At 43.0% G+C, this 17,579-nt stretch overlaps 1 protein-coding gene across 1 annotated transcript in view; it reads right to left on the bottom strand.

Annotated features, from left to right (window-relative positions):
• Window positions 1-17,579, bottom strand: part of LOC126418783 (transcription termination factor 2) — a 307,228-nt gene that overhangs the window by 227,960 nt on the left and 61,689 nt on the right. The window contains exon 5 of the mRNA XM_050085715.1: window positions 16,764-16,908. Within this exon, the coding sequence (XP_049941672.1) occupies window positions 16,764-16,908 (145 nt within the window). The remainder of the gene's footprint in view (window positions 1-16,763; window positions 16,909-17,579) is intronic.

Genomic DNA, 17,579 nt, shown 5'->3' with positions numbered 1-17,579 from the left:
AATGCCCTCCCAATATTTACCCAGTTTCTGCAAAAATGGTACTAACTGATGTTTGCAAAGTGACCTGAAAACCTCAACTCCTGTATTCAGTTCGAACAGTGGGGTAAATGGTCATCAGTCAACAGAGCTCTGCTTGGAGATTGTAATAACCACTACCATTTCACTGAAGCAATGTTGAAAAATGGGAATTGAAGGCAGCAAAGATGTAAGCAGGTATGTGTTACTTTGCTGATTGTTCTTGTGCCTCCTGCTAGGCTGGAGTAATGTAATATGCGTGCATCTGCAAGATTGGTTAGAACTGCCAAACCATTTCGGCTTAGGGTCTCTTTTCCGTTTCTTTGTTTATCCCTATGGAGTTCAGTTCTTTTTGCAATTTATCAGTTCTAAATTATGGAAATAATGACAGAGCTCTTTAGGGAGCAGAAACCTGTGGCTCTTTCAGCCACTGGTTAGTCAGCCCACAGACCTGCTTTTCTTTTGGGAGGGATCAAATATGGATGACAATTGTTTTCAATGAGCAACTGCCAATTTTGCAGAGCCTAGCTGCAGAAGTAGCAGTTGCTCAACATTCTACAACTACACAGCGTCACCAAGTTGCAGCAAGACAGCGTATTCAACATCGTGTCACGGCATGTTGGATGAAAAAGTTTTGTGACCTGTACTGAATCCAAATATTTCTTTAATTTTTGTTTCGTGGTATTGTGTGTTAAGTGAAGACTGAGTTGGGGTTTTAGCATAAATTTTATAATGAAGTTTTGGTGACTGTTAACTGGGGAAGAGTAGTTGTAAACTTGTTACTGTTTTAACTGCATGCCAATATTAACTACAAAGAGGGAAGAAATACTAAAAGCTATGTCTAAGCTAAATACTACAATGGGACAATTAGAACAAAGAAATGCCAAACTTAAAGACTTATGGCACTGATTTAAACACCAAATTAAATACAGCTAATGATAAGCTAGGACAAACCAATATTAATTTAGATACTCAGTGCAATAAGTTCAAGAAGGCTGCTGTTGGCAGAACTGATGAATTAAGTGCTAATCTAGATACAACAAATGCTAAACTAGACTAACAAGTTAATAACTTAAAAAAACACATTAGTGATTCACATCAGAAAGGGCTTGAAATAAATAAGAAAATATCCAAACTGCGATTCATTATATTAAGTTTAAAAGGGACACTGCATTTTGAAATAGATAAAGGAAGTGATTTAGTAAGAAACAAAGTAAATGAACAATTTAGAGACGTGAATATACATATAATATAGGTTTAGAAGTTTTCTGAGCAAGAATTTACAGATGTACACACACAAAATTTACAAACTCTACAGCAAGACTTAACATTTTAGAACAGACTAAGGATTCTAAAGATGCTGCAGTCAGGTAGATTCCCCTTTTGCAACATTGGAGGAACATGTTGACTAAACAACAGGTTCAGGAAAAGACTGAGACATCTATTAGCAAATGTCATTTGTCAAATGAGACAGAGCCACCAGAATTACATCAACTTTGGGAAGAATTAGGAAAAGCTAAGGACAAGATTAAGAGAAAAAAATGGAATTAAAAAATTGGGTTCCCAATGGTATTAACAGAAAAAATTTGTACAGAAAATTAGGCCAATTTCAATAAGCAATTTCCGAAGTTTAACCCAGAAAGGGATGTATACACACTCTATATTCTAAGTTTATTTTCCAAGTTACTACTTAAATGATGGGATGATACTATAAAGATATATTTTGTCCTTAGTTACTTAGAGGGAGATGCCACTTAGTAGGGGACAGCACACACTAAGCAATTCACTCCTGGGAATGACTTCCACGAAATATTTGAAAAGTATTGGTAAACGAGTGCCCAAGAGAAGTTAGGACTTGGGTTGTTCGACCCTTGTTATTATAACAGCTGTGGTAGTTATAAGAAATATACTGAATGGTATACAACTAAGCAAAATTCCATTGAGGAAAGCCATTTAATGACAGCGTTAGTCCATTGACTGCCATATTAGGTGAAAAAGGATATGCGGCATCACTAAAGGACATACATAAATGAGTTATTAACATTTATAGATGGACTAGATACATTAAACAAGGAAGAAGGTGACTACACCCAAGATGAAAACTCACGATCAGATAATTACGAAAATCGCTATCCACCCTGGTTTCGAAGGAAAAGTGAAACATAATGCTGTAAAGTTAAGAAACAGAATAATAATAGAATGGCTAATCAAGTGTAAAGAATGACAGCAGTCAGTCATAGAATACACAGTTTATTGCAGATCTACATTTAGAGTATAACATAGCAATCATCAGTGCATTGCCAGAAGAGTCATATACACTTAATCATGTCAGAGCATAAACACGTGAAATTGACTACAGCATTTATATTGCAGAAACAAAACATTTTGTTTCTGGCATGTAAATCCTAGCACGATAACTAGCAATTAAAGAAACAAATTGAAGATTAAACATAGCTACCAGTTACAGTTAATGCACTGACTTTCAACAAAAACTTTCTAGTAGTACTTACCTTAAACCTAATAGGTTTAACTTTTACAAGCTTCCAGAGCCAGTGGCTCCTCCTCCTGGCAGAAGAATTGAAGGGGAAGGAAGAGGGGTGAAGGAAAATGACTAGAGAAGTTTAGGAAAAAGGGATACAGTTCAGAAAAGCCACCCAGAACCCCGGGTCAGGGGAGACTTACCAGACGGGATGAGAAGGAAAGACTGATTGTTGGTGGCTGCACCGGACGATATTGGAAAACCTGAGAGATTAACAGTGGAAGACTGGGTAGTATACAAGACAGAGATTACTACTAGAACATCATGCACAAATTAATAAGAGTGAAAAGCTAAGTGCATTGTATGTAACAGAGGTGGGACAGCAAAAAATAGACAAGTCAGGAAATGACAGGTTTAGAAAACTAAAATGGAGTGAAGAAAGCAATAGTTACTGTGAACAAATACTGAGGCAGATGAAATTAATGTAAATTAAGGGCAGGTGTGTGGTGAGAACCAAGAACATGTTGTAGTGCTAGTTCCCACCTGTGGAGTTATGAAAAAACAGTGTCTGGGGCAAGAAACCAAAGGATTGTGTGGCGAAACAGGCACCGAGGTCATGACTGTCATTTTGTAGAGCATGCTCTGCAACAGGATATTGTGTATTGCCGATATACACCCCTATGCCTATGCCAATTCATCCTGACTGATAACTAGATGTTAGTCATGCCAATGTAAAAGGTCAAACAGTGGTTACATAACAGCTTGTATGTGACATGTCATTTCACTGGTGGCTCTCCCTTCGATAGTATGTGTTTGCGGTCACGAGCTGAAACAGGTGGTGGGCAGACCCTGTGCTCCTTCTGCACCTATCTCCCTACCCTATGGCTCCTTCCCCTGTGACCATCCCTGCTGGAAGACTTAAACCCTCCTATGACCACCTATTTCAGCCCTGCAACTGGTAAAACATTTACTAGCAAAGGGAGAGCCACCTGTGGAACAACAAATCATGAATCAACACTTATGTAAACACTGTTCACCCTTTTACATTGGCGTGTCTACCATCGGCTTATCAGGCAGGATGAATGGGCATAGACAGAGGGTGTATACTGGCAACACACAATATCCTGTTGCAGAGCATGCTCTACATGACAGTCATGACTTCAGTGCCTGTTCCACCACACACGTCATCTGGATTCTTCCCCCACACGCCAGTCTCTCAGAACTCCACAGGTGGGAATGTGCTGCAACATGTCCTTGGTTCTTGCCTCCCACCTGACCTTAATTTATGTTAATTCCTTCCTTCTTAACAATTATTCGCAGTAACTACTGCTTTCTTCACTCCATCTAGTTTTCTACATCTGTCAATTCCTGACCTGTCTATTTTTCACCATCGCCCCCTTCCATCTCTGTTACAAACGATGCACTTCAATTTCTCACTCTTATTAACTCATGCACAATGTTTTAGTAGTAATGTCTGTCTTGTACACTACCCTGACTTCCACCGTTAAGCTCTCAGGTTTTCAAATCTCATCCAGTGTAGTCCCCCATCCCGTCTGGTAAGTCTCCCCTGATCCAGTTGGTTGGTTGGTTTGAGGTATAAAGGAACAGAACTACAAGGTCATCAGTCCCTTGTTCCTGACACAAACAAGGCTCAGGGTAAAACAACTCCCAAAGTACGGTTTGGAAAGTAAAAGGGGGAAAAGAAATGTGGAACCACACCTAAAGGGAAACAAATAGCATGAAGAAAAAACAGGGAAAACATAGACCATAAGGAAAAGTATAAAAAGGCATTAAAACTATAGCGCAAATGGTCTGGGCTGGCTGATAACGAGAATAAAAGAGGATGAGCCAGCCACTCCGCAACACTTTGAAATGTTCACCACAAAAGGTAAGGCGAGATTAACACATGTAGGGAAAAAACGAACACAAATAAGAATACCAAGACGAACGAATGCAAACAAAGGGTGACAGAGTTAAAAGGGAGGGAGGGTGGAGGCCACAGAAAGAAGGCCAAATGCCCGCCCTTAGATGGTACGATAAAAAACCCCCTCATGAATAAAACATAAGACTAAATCTGCCGTTGAGGCATTGTCACCCAACACCGAAGGTAGGGTGCTGGGAAGATTAAAAGTCCGCTGTAGATCAGCCAAAAAATGGGCAGTCAAACAAGATGTGCACAACAGTCAGAAGGGAGCCACAGTGACATCGAGGTGGATCCTCATGAAGGAGAAGGTAGCCATGTGTTAGCCATGTATGGCCAATGCAGAGCTGACAAAGGACAACTGATTCGCTGCGAGTGGCTCGCATGGAGGACTGCCACACATTCGTCGTCTCCTTGATAGCACGGAGTTCATGTGGTGTGCTCAGCGTGCACCATTCAGTGCCCCAAATCGTAAAAACTTTGCGGCGCAAGACTGCTCACAAACCGGTCTCTGGGAGGCCAGTCTCTAGAGATGGTTTACTGGTGGCCTGTTTGGCCAGGCAGTTAGCATGTTCATTGCCCGGTATCCCGACATGGCCTGGGGTCCAAATAAAGGTCACTGAGCAGCCACTAGAGCAGAGGGCATAAAGAGACTCCTGGATCAACATTACCAAAGGATGCCTAGGGAAACACTGGTCAAAAGCTTGTAGGCTGCTTAAGGAGTCACTACAAATGATGATGGACTCACCAGAGCAGGAGTGGATATGTTCAAGAGTGCAATAGATGGCAACCAGCTCTGCAGAAGGAGCACTGTTCCATATGGGCAACGTGAGCGTAAGCAAAGCCAACAAGACCGTCGACCAGCAATCCATCTGTGTAGATTATTTCTGAGCCCCCAAACTCGCCAAGAACAGAGAGAAAATTTCGGCGGAAGACCTCAGGTGGGACTGAGCCTTTGGGGCCAAGCAATAGGTCCAGCCAAAGCTGTGGCCGAGGCATGGACCATGGAGGTGTACGGAAACGGGTCTGCAGGGAAGGCAGTAGGGGGGAAGCATCAAGGTCATGAAGAAGTGACCGGACACAGACAGCAAAGGGATTCCCAGTTCTGGACCGCGGTTGCGGGAGATGAACCGCCGTGTTGGGGAAAAGAAGACGGTAATTTGGGTGGCGATGTGAACTATGTACGTGGCTGGTATAGTTTGCGAGTAATATTTGCTGCCAGAGCCGCAATGGAGGGACACCAGCTTCTACAAGGAGGCTGTTCATGGGGGTAGGTTGAAAGCCTCCCGTAGCGATGTGAACTCCACAGTGGTGGACAGGGTCTAGTAGCCTCAGTGCAGAAGGGGCGGCTGAACCATACACCAGGCTACCATAATCAACACGGGACTGCACAACGGCTTGGTACAGCCGCAGAAGTGTACAACTATCAGCACCCAAGTTGGTGTGGGTCATGCATCGAATAAGATGTCGCCAGCACTTGTCTTTAAGCTGACAAATATGGGGAAGCCAACTTAACTGGGCATCGAAAACCAGTCCCAGAAAGCGCTAAGTCTCCACTAAATCTAGTAGTTGGTCATCGGGGTAAAGTTCTGGATGGGGGTGGACGGTGCAACGACGACAGAAGTACATCACACAAGTTTTGGCAGCCGAAAATTGGAAGCCGTGATTGAGGGCCCATGACTGCGGCTTCCATATGACGGTGTTCAGCCGCAACAGTAGAAGAGGAGCAGAATGAAACACAAAAATCGTCAGTGTATAGGAGGGGAGAGACTGACGATCCTACTGCTAGTGCAAGACCATTGACGGAAATTAAAAAGCGTGGGACGCTCAGGGCAGAGCCCTGCAGGACTCCATTCTCTTATGTATGGGGTGCACTATGGGAAGCACCAACGCGAACTCTGAAAGTGCGGTATGATAAAAAGTTCCGTATAAATATCGGGAGTGGGCTCCGAAGACCCCACTCATGCAGAATAGTGAGAATGTGGTGTGGCCAAGTAGTTATCGTAGGCCTTCGTGAGATTGAAAAAGACGGTGATGAGGTGTTGTGGCCAGGAAAAGGCTGACCGAATGGCAGACTCCAGGTACACCAAGTTGTCGGTGGAGGAGTGTCCTCGGCTAAAACTGCCCTGGGATGGAACCAGGAGGTCCCGAGACTCAAGGAGCCAACACAACTGGCGGCTCACCATACGTTCCAACAGCTTGCACAGGACATTGGTGAGGCTGATGGAGCGATAGCTGTCAACATCTAGTGGGTTCTTCCCAGGCTTTAGCACCAGAATGATGACACTTTCCTGCCACTGCAATGGGAATTCGCCATTGCTCCAAACGCGGTTGAAGACAGCCAGGAGGCAACGTTGGGAATCCAGTGACAGATGTTTCAGCATTTGCAAATGGATGTGATCTGGGTCAGGGGATGTGTCAGGATAGTCGGCAAGGGCACTAAGGAATTCCCACTCACCAAAAGGAGCGTTTTAAGGCTCAGGGTGGTGTGGAGCAAAAGAGAGGCAGTGTCCTCCACCCTATGTTTGAGGAGACGAAAGGTGGGATGGTAATTCGTCGACGCAGAGATGCAAGCATAATGGACACCAAGATGTTCTGCAATTATGTCGGGATTGCCGGATACAGCTCCATTTGTGGAAATGCCAGGTACTGCTGCTGGGTTCTGGTAGCCATAAAGTCGGTGGAGCTTGGTCCAAACCTGAGAGGGGGAGGTTCCTGTTCCAATGGTGGAGACATAGTGTTCCCAACACCCCTGCTTCTTTTGTTTGATGAGAAGGCGAGCCTGTGCTTGAAGCCGTTTGAAGGCAATGAGGTTCTCCAGGGTGGGGTGGCTCTTATGTCGTTGGTGGGGCCACCTATGGTCTCTAATGGCCGCAGCGATTTCAGGTGACCACCTAGGTACTGACTTCCGTCGGCAGCAACTGGAGGATTGAGGGATTGCTGATTCAGATGTGGCAACAACGATATTAGTGATGGTATGGATCACTTCATCGATGGCGGCATGCGACGGATATACTATGTTAGTAGCGGATGTAAATGTGCTCCAGTCAGAATTGGGAAGAACCCACCTGGGCAGGCGTCGAGATGAGGGATACTGTGGTAGGGACAGGAAAAGTGGAAAGTGGTCACTACCACACAAGTTGTCATGGGCTCTCCAGTGAATAGAAGGGAGGAGACCAGGACTGCAAACCAATAGATCAATGGCCAAATATGTGCCATGTGGCACACTGAAATGTGTGGGGGCACCTGTGTTTAGGAGGCAAAGGTCGTGACGAGTGAGGAGGTCCTCAACAACTTTGCCATGGCCATTAACCTTGGCTCCACCCCATAAAGGGTTATGAGCATTAATATCACCCAGAAGGAGAAAAGGTGGGGGCAGTTGCGAAATGAGTGCTGTCAAAATATGGGGTGGTGCTTCACCATCTGGAGGGAGGTAGATGTTACAGATGGTACTTTCCTTCGGTGTCCTTACGCTGACAGCCACAACTTCTAAAGGTGTATGAAGGGGCACAGGTTCACTACAGACAGAAGTAAGGATGAAAATACATACACGACCCAATAGTCTGTCACAGGCAGGACAGTTTTTGTAGTACCCCGGTAGCCATGAAGGGCAGGGGTCCGCATGGTGCGAAACCAGGTCTCCTGAAGGACAAGGCAAAAGGCAGGTGTACTGCTTAAAAGTTGACGTAACTCAGCCAGGTGGGAGAAAAAAAAACACAGCAGTTCCACTGGAGAATAACACTTTCTGTTGTCTGCGGTGGCATGGAGTGACCAAGGCCGCAAATTAGGCCTCAGCAGCACCTGTCGCCACTTGCTGAGTATTGGCATCCGGTACCATTGCATTGGAGGCGTCAGCGAGATCTAGGTCCTCAGTGGACGCCAGAATCTCCACCTAGTCCTCAGACACAAAGCCGTGGAGGAGTGCCGGTATAGGGGGCACTGGAGGCTCCTGTTTCTTAACGGACTTTTTCTTTGAAGTTTTGCCCTCTCGCCACTCCTTAGGGGCTTGTTGGGAGGGCTTCTCAGAAGTAGCGTCAGGGACAGACGAGGACCTTGAAGCCCTTCAACCAGCAGCCAGTTGCTCTTTCAGCCACTGGCTGGTGTCTCCCGGACCACTGGGAGGGGGGGGGGGGGGGGGGGCCATCATGGAAGGTAGAGTCCCAAGGGACCAAAGGGACCACTTCTGTACGAGAGGAGCTGGAGGAGACTGTTGCTTCTCCGGCAAGGGGGGGGAGGGGGGGGGCGCAGTGTCCCCAGCTTTTTTTTAGGGGGGGGAGGGGCGGTGCTCCCAAAGTAGAAGCTCTGGGAAGAGCAGAAGAAGCCGTTCCCCCAGCCATCTGGAGGGGGAAGGAAGATGGGCGGCCCTGAGGGTGCACAGTAGCAGCCTTAGAAGGCAACGGCGTCATCGATGGCAACGCCGTCGCAGCAGTGGCATAAGAAGATACCATGGGAACAGGGTGCAGCCTTTCAAATTTTAGTTTATCCTCATGGTAAGATAGCCTGTCCAGGGTCTAGTACTCCATAATTTTACACTCCTTTTGGAATACTGGGCAGACCGGCGAGCAGGGGGCCTGATGCTGTCCACAGTTCCCAAAGGTGGGAGGAGGCGCACATGGAGTATTCGGGTAAAGTGAACGTCGGCAATCTCTACATGTGACACTGGAAAGACACTGGGAGGACATGTGTCCAAATTTCTAACATGTAAAGCACCGCATAGGGGGAGGGCAGGGTGGCCTTTGCCGGGAGTCCTGATACCCCAGGTAGATGGGCAACTACCCCTTGGCATATGTGGGGAGGTGGCAGCTCAGGCATCAGCAGTGCGCTCCCTGTGTAGTTGGGGCTACCACCAAGAGGGTACATGACGACCCCACCACAACGGACTGGCTACTGTGCTGGATTTCAGGTGTCAAATATCCATTTGTATCATGAGGGCGAAGATGAAAGCGCACAATGGAGGGAATGTGTACTACCCGCAACACACTGCAGTCGAAGTGGCCGGAAGCTCGGTGCAAGCCCAATTCCATGACGATATCAAGTGTGCCAGATCTTAGGAAAAGATGGATTTATGATGCACCACATAAGGCGTCCTTCCCCAAAGGGTATGCACGAACAGCAAATTTTGAAAAGTAGAGGTCAAACCCTACAGGGGACCATCACATAAAGGCCAAAATGCGTGAGACTCCTTTTAGTCGCCTTTTACGACAGGCAGGAATACTGCGGGTCTATTCTTACCCCCAAACCTGCATGGGGGGGGGGGGGGGGGGGGGGGGGGAACTTGACTTGGTGTTCTGGGTTACTTTTCTGAACTTTACCTCTTTTCCTAAGCCATTCCAGTTTTTTTTCCTTTGTCCTTTTCCTTCCCCCTCACCTCTTCTGCCAGGAAAAGGAGCCACTAGCTCTGGAAGTTTGTAACAGTTAAACCTTTTTGTGTATGTGTTCTCCTGCCACCACTTGGTGCATAGATTTTTCATCTACCCAATAATGTCAATAACTGATTATTTTCGTTGTTATATTAACTTAAACCTAAATTATTACTGGGTTTAAATTGGTTAGTACATAACAATGTGTAATTAGATTTCAACAGAAAAAGAACTGTATGGAAAATAGGTAATAAGGTACTAAAAGTTAAAAAAGAATTACTGAAAAAATTAAACTAAAATGGCATAGGTATATAAACCCTTTTTCTGAAAACCCTGTCCTACGCCTATGAGCCATCGAACACCTGTTAGAGAAGAAATCCGAAAGACTGTTGATAATGACATTACAGAATGTAGTCCTAGTGTCGATAATAATCCAATAATAGTCGTTAAAAAGCTAGCAGGAGATGTTCACTTAGTTTCAGATGCACAAACACTGAACAGACACAATTTGAAAGAGAGATTTCTAGCTATAGCAGAACTGTTGTTGAAATTCTGGGAAGCATAATACTTTAGCTCAAAGCTAACAGCTGGATATTGACAGGTCCCATTAGTTGTACAAATGGTTCAAATGGCTCTGAGCACTATGCGACTTAACTTCTGAGGTCATAAGTCGCCTAGAACTTAGAACTTATTAAACCTAACTAACCTAAGGACATCACACACATGCATGCCCGAGGCAGGATTCGAACCTGCGACCGTAGCGGTCGCTCGGCTCCAGACTGTAGCGCCTAGAACCGCACGGCCACTCCGCATTAGTTGTACACTCATGCTCATAAATTAAGGATAATTGCAGAATGTGGTGCCACACAACATGGCACTACACAAAACTGGCACTAATAGCATAGGCACATAGGGAGCACACACGACACAGATCTGTACGTTCACGATATTAGTGATAAGTTGAGAAAACCATCCAGAAACACATGTGCTACAAAACGCCTGCGCATGTACCCCGACATCAATATGGGATATGATCACCATGCACACATAGACAGGCCGCACGAGTTGGCATATTCTGGATCAGGTGGTCGAGTAGCTGCTGGGGTATAGCCTCCCATTCCTGCACCAGTGCCTGTCTGAGCCCCTGAAATGTCCTAGGGGTTTGAAGACGTGCAGCGATATGTCGACAGAGAGCATCCCAGACTTGCTCGATTGGGGTTTAGGTCTGGAGAACAGGCAGGCCACTCCATTCATATGATATCTTCTGTTTCAAGGTACTCCTCCACGATGGCAGCTTGATGGGGCCATGCAGTATCATCCATCAGGAGGAAGCTGGGAGCCACTGCACCCCTGAAAAGGCAGACATACTGGTGCAAAATGATGTCGCGATACGCCTGGCCTGTTACAGTTCCTCTGTCAAAGACATGCAGGGATGTACGTGCACTATTCATAATTCCACCCCACACCATCAAACCACGACCTCCATACAGGTCCCTTTCAATGACATAAGGGGTTGGTATCTGGTTCCTGGTTCACGCCAGATGAAAACCCGGCGACAATCACTGTTCAGACTATACCTGGACTCGTCCGTGAACATAACCTGGGACCACTGTTCCAATGACCATGTACTGTATTCTTGAAACGAGGCTTTAGGGGCTCTCCTGAGACCAGGGGTCAGTGGAATGCACCTTGCAGGTCTCCAGGCGAATAAACCATGTCTGTTCAGTTGTCTGTAGACTGTGTGTGTGGAGACAACTGTTCCAGTGGCTGTGGTAAGGTCCTGAGCAAGGCTACCTGCAGTACTCCGTGGCCGTCTGCGGGAACTAATGGTGAGATATCGGTCTTCTTGTGGTATTTTACACTGTAGACGTCTCATATTGTAGCATCTGGACACGTTTCCTGTCTGCTGGAATCATTGCCATAATCTTGAGATCACACTTTGTGGCACACGGAGGGCCCGTGCTATGACCTGCTGTGTTTGACCAGCCTCCAGTCGTCCTAGTATTCTACCCCTCATAACGTCATCAATATGTGTTCTTTGAGCCATTTTCAACACACAGACATCATTAGCAGGCCTGAAAACGTCTGCACACTGACTCACTGCACCGTACTATGACATGTACCAACACACCTCTGCATATGTGGACTGCTGCCAGCACCACCATGCGACAACTGCAGGTCAAACGCACTGCATGGTCATGCCCCAAGGCGATTTAAACCCACAAACTGCCCACCAGAGTATTGTTTCACCATGTATCAGCAATATCCTTAATTTATGAGCATGAGTGTAGAATCAAGACCATATACAGCTTTGTTATTTGAAGGTAAGTCTTACACATTTAAAGTATTACCCTTTGGACTGAACATCTCTGTAGCAGTTTTCATTCTCACTTCGGACAACTTGTTGGGAAATTAATTGATACATTGGATGTAAATGACTTATTACTAGTTTCAAAGAGTTGAAAGTAGTTAATATGAACTTTAAGCAGATTACCGGAAAAGGAAATAACTATGCCATTTTCCAAAATTCTGGCCGGAACTGCTGGGAATGGGGGTCATGTGTGCATGAAGTGCACTTACTTTTGTGTGTGTGTGTGTGTGTGTGTGTGTGTGTGTGTGTGTGTGTGTGTGTGTGTGTGTGTGTGTTTTCTGAAGAAGGCTTTGGTCAGAATCTCAATGCATACAGTCTTTTCATTGTGCCTGTCTGCAACTTAATATGGTGAATAACAATACAGCCTTTTCAAAACATCGTTAATTTTTCATGTATGTAAGAAATCCGAAGTTGCAAGGTTGTTTGAATTCTTTATTAAACTTACACAATCCAACAACTAGCTTCACAAACCATTTTGCTGGGGAGAGGCACAGATACACTACCACCAACAGGCATTATACAGTTCCGACCATCAAGTTGATATATGCTCTTACGTGAAATACACTGTGCCACCTTGCTTCAAGATATTTAAGGATAAACACCTAAACTTGGTACTCAATTGCTGATTGATTATAGATCTTTGACATGAGTTTCACCTCTGTCTATACTCCAGTGACATGAAAATCTGAAATTCAGTCCAATTCACACATAAGAGAAAGGCAAAAATATGCTATGTCCATTAGAACATGTCCAATAAAGGGCTGTGGTATAGAAACATCCCTTAAGAATATAATTGAGGGGTCTACTGAGAGGGAGCTATGCCACTTTGACAAGAATTTAATAAACTGAGTTTTCTAAACCATGCCACTGAGGTATTGTTTATACAATAAAGATTCAAGTTTTTAATGCTTAATTTACTGTTAGGTGGATTGTGCAAAAGGACAAATATGTGTGTCAATGTAAACAGAATTTACTATGAACATCTAAATATGTTATAATTTCTGCATGGAAAACCATACATTTTATGTTGACATGTCAAACAGTCTCTTAATCCTGGCTTAAGTACTGTTTTCTGAATGTGATTTATGTTAAGAGGCTTGCACATCAAATATAAAAAAAACAAATTTGTATCTCCTCTGGTGTGTCTTCACTGTCTCATTTTTTTGGATTCTGTTTTCTCGTAGACATCATGAAAAACTGGGGGAATATATGGCTTTATTGCTATTAGGTCTTAACTACATGGATATTGCCGCTAGCACCAGTTATTGCAGTACCATTCTTTACTATTTTACCATTTAATTGCTGAATATTCCTCAAATCCTCTTTTAATTCAAACAACCTTAAACAGATCTTTCACTCCGCCATTTTCCACAAATTCATTCAACTTGTCAAGCGTGCAAATATGACCTGCCTTTGGAAGTCTCTCTTCTATTGTGCCAAAATCTCAGTCGCTGGGTAAATAGGTAAGTTCGTCCAGGAAGAAAGAAATAATGTTGAACGAAATCGGAGTCCCTTAGTGATGCGACTAAAATATAAATTAAACACTGAACTTTTCTGCTCTGTCCAGTACAAGAGTCTGATAAAAAAAATTAATTTCTCTTAAAATAAACATTCCAGGGTTCACTGAGGATTTTCATGATGCCAGATGCAATTTCTGATGAACCGACTGAAGCAATATCTTAATACCTTCTGGCCACATGTATGTAATACCTGAATTGGACATGCATTGTGGAGACCAAGGTTGTCCAACAACTGCCTGAAGTAGAACAACGTCTGCTGGAATTTTTAGTTCTTGAAATACTTCATGCTACCAAATGGCAAACATTTGAGATCATGTGGATCTCAGTGAAAAGCCTTTTCCAGGTCAAGGAAAGCAAAATTAGGATGCTTAGACTTCTCAGTGTTTCTCAATAAGCGAGCAAGTTGCATGGATAGCATTGGTGGTACCACAGCCTATCAAAAGACAGCATTGGTTGATAGTAATATTGACAAATCCATGTATTCTGTTGTCTATTATGCACTCTAACGTCTTCACTGTATGTGATAGGAGGCATACAAGATTGTAGTCTTAACACTGAGTCAGGCTCCTCTTCTTTTTTCACACTGGGACTGTAATGCTCAATGTCCACTCAGCTGATATTTTCCAATGTCCACTTGGTTGATATTTTCTTCTCTTCAATGATCTTATTGAAGAATCCCATCTGCAGTTCAACAGTCTCCCAGTTACCTGATCGCCATAGCTCTGCTGGTAAATCATTTAGAACAGTCACCTTTCTAGATTTCACGTTCCCGAAGTGTCTTGAACTTCAGGCTTTGTGATTAATATGGTTGGTCTTGGAAAGAGTGCCAACTGTTGTACTGGGGAATTATTAACTCTTCACTGGAGAATGCTTGGAATTACCAAGCTCAGTAGTCTGCTGCCATCTTATAGTCAACAATAAATTTACCTTCTTTGTCACTGATTCCACAGAATTTCTCTCTGTCTGCTGTACACCTATGCCACTGCTTTGCTAGGCAATAGATATTGAATTCACCAGCTGCTGTGTCAAGTCTTTCATAGACCTCACTGTAAAAGGCTGACAGGGCTGCTGCAATTGCCTTCTTTGTTTGCATCACATCTGGCATCACATTAGGCATTCCAAGTCTCAAAGGAAGAAACTTGTGATACTAAACTTTATTTTCCACTCTCACTTTGTTCTTAACATCTCTTGTAAATATACTTACACATCTCAATATTTAGTTTACTTTATGCTACTGTCTCGCTCGTGGTTTTGCGGTAGAGTTCTCACTTCCCAAGCATGGGGTCCCAGGTTCAATTCCCAGCGGGGTCAGGGATTTTCACCTGCCCCGAGATGGCTGGGTGTTGTTATGTCATCATCATCATCATCATCCATCCCCATTACGTTCGGAGGAAGGCAACGCAAAACCACCTCCATTAGGACCTTGCCTAGTGCGGCGGTGCAGGTCTTCCACATAGTTCCCCTACGCTCTGTCAAGAAGCACGGGACTTCATTTCCATTTCCATTCTAAAAATTTATTGTCCGCAGCTCGTGATCTCATGGTAGTGTTCTCGCTTCCTGAGCACGGGGCTCCCGAGTTCCATTATTGGCGGGGTCAGGTATTTTCACCTGCCCCGAGATTGAGTGTTGTTGTGTTGTCTTCATCATCATAATCATCATTTGAAATTTAACAAATAGAGATATGTGATCCATATATTTCTGATCACTCCTGAGAACTTCGTAATGGCACAAGTATAAAATTCTAATTACAATGTATAGACCTCTGTAACCACAAAAAGTAAAGTCAACTTAGGAGTTATATTTCTCATTTCCAAATATATCCACATTTACACAAAACATAAAACCTCAAAAGAACAACACATCTTGTCTGCTAGTAATGTTATTTAGTGGTGAGCTGATGGAGTCAAGTCAATAACAGATTGCCAATGGTCACAATTTCACACACTTATGGTTAATTCCTAAAAACTATAATTATTTCCACTTAGAGCTCTAATGTTGTTGAATGTTATGTAACGAATTTTATTTTCAAGTATGGCATGATGAAGTGGAAATAGTCACTGGATGTCGAGACCACGTTACTGAAGAAGTATGAAAATACACTAAGGTGAATACATCTCCACTTTGTGTACACTTAGTTGTGTAATCCTGGGTAACCATGTCAAATCTAACATGAATTTGGCTGTAAAATAAATGTTATCAAAAATAAACACTGTTTCCCATGGGGGCACAACTTAATAAAAACTATTAAAAATGGTATGTGGGTATCAAAACCTACAGCCAAATGTTTGAGATTTAAGATGACAAAATCATAGAACTTCCTGCAGGCTCCATGGTTAAGTTACTTCTGAAAATTACACAAAAGTTATCTGCTAGCTGGGTTTTAGGGCTAACAAAATCACTGTGCACAAGAACCAAAGCAATTTAGTAAAAGAAATATACATATGGAAGAATAAAATCATGATGATGTTATGCATTGTTGATAAAGCATAAGCATGTGCAAAATTCTCTGCATTTCATGCTGTATTAAATTTTGTAAAACCTTTTAACTTTCACAAATTTTCACCATCTTCACTGTCAGGATATTACAACCTGCCAGGATCAATATGGGCCTCAACACCGACTGTCAGTCATCTGAGAGTGAGTACAGGGCAAATCTTAAAAAGTTCCAGTTTTTCTTCTAAAATGGTATTTTATATAACGATGCACCATGAAACACATCAGGGTTAAATCTCAGTTATGTCTGTTTTCAGGTCTCCCACAATTTTTTGCTAAGAATCACTTACCTACTATTAGACATAATACATAAACATGTACTCTGAGTCACACCATGCAATAATATAAGCACATGCACAGAACAGCTTTCATTTTTTGAATGACTATTGACACAAACCACTATTACACATTATCCAATCTCCATGAAAGCAAGTTGCAATACACATTTAGTGGTGATTTAACAGAAAATCATGTAAAATAACACTGATTTTTTTATCTATTGAAATACAGGCTGCTCTTTAATTAGCTTTCATACAACACTTACAATTGTATACAAAAATTAAAATAATAATAATAACAATAATAATAATGTTTTGGTACTAACCTTTATCACTTTTTGCATGCCATTCTTCACTGATTTGAAGATCATTTCTCAGTTTCTTTAGTTCATTTTCATCCTTAGTTAGCGACATCTGAAGTCTTACACCGCGATCAGGCAATGTTGTTATGTTAGTCGACTTCAAAATACCCTGGAAGCCGGAATAAAGAGGTACAACCCCCTTGATGACAGTTCACGTAACACATTACATCAGACACCACAAATCATCTGAAACTATCTACAAAATTCCACACTGCAAAAATACAGCTTTTTATGTTTGTGAAAATTGCAGGTTGAGTTACAGTAAAATGAAACTAGTCTATTAATATTTAATTAATTCACCGTTCCTGTGGGTATATTCTGTATTCGGAACTAAATGAAAGGCATTTTGTTCTTTGCCATACACTTTTAGCTTCTTTTATTTGTCAAGTATCTTCAGTGGCCTGTGATACATGTTTGTTTTTATGAATATAATAAAAGAGTTATATGGTAGTTACACGTATGTTACTAAATTATGTTTTCTCTAATTGCAGAACAAGTTTTATGAGGTTAAATTATTGTACAGTCTTTCTTACAATTTCCAATGTTTTCATTCCACATGTGTTGTAATGGAGATGTATTTACTCAATGACCAGTTTTCAGGTTGTTGTTGTTGGTTTTTTTTTTTTTTTTTTTTTTTTTTCAAACACATGTATTTGAACAATTCACTGCCACTTTTCGCTGTGTACTGATTGTGCACTTTTACAGTGTGTAATGGTGCCAGATGTCACACGGTGTTTACCATCTGTCTTTTGTTTGTGTTGTGTGTGTGTGTGTGTGTGT

The sequence above is a fragment of the Schistocerca serialis genome, chromosome 9, assembly GCF_023864345.2.
Source record: "Schistocerca serialis cubense isolate TAMUIC-IGC-003099 chromosome 9, iqSchSeri2.2, whole genome shotgun sequence".
In the NCBI taxonomy this organism is placed as follows: Eukaryota; Metazoa; Arthropoda; class Insecta; order Orthoptera; family Acrididae; genus Schistocerca; species Schistocerca serialis.
The sequence above is the reverse complement of the archived record's forward strand: the minus strand, read 5'-3'. Positions and strand labels throughout refer to the sequence as shown.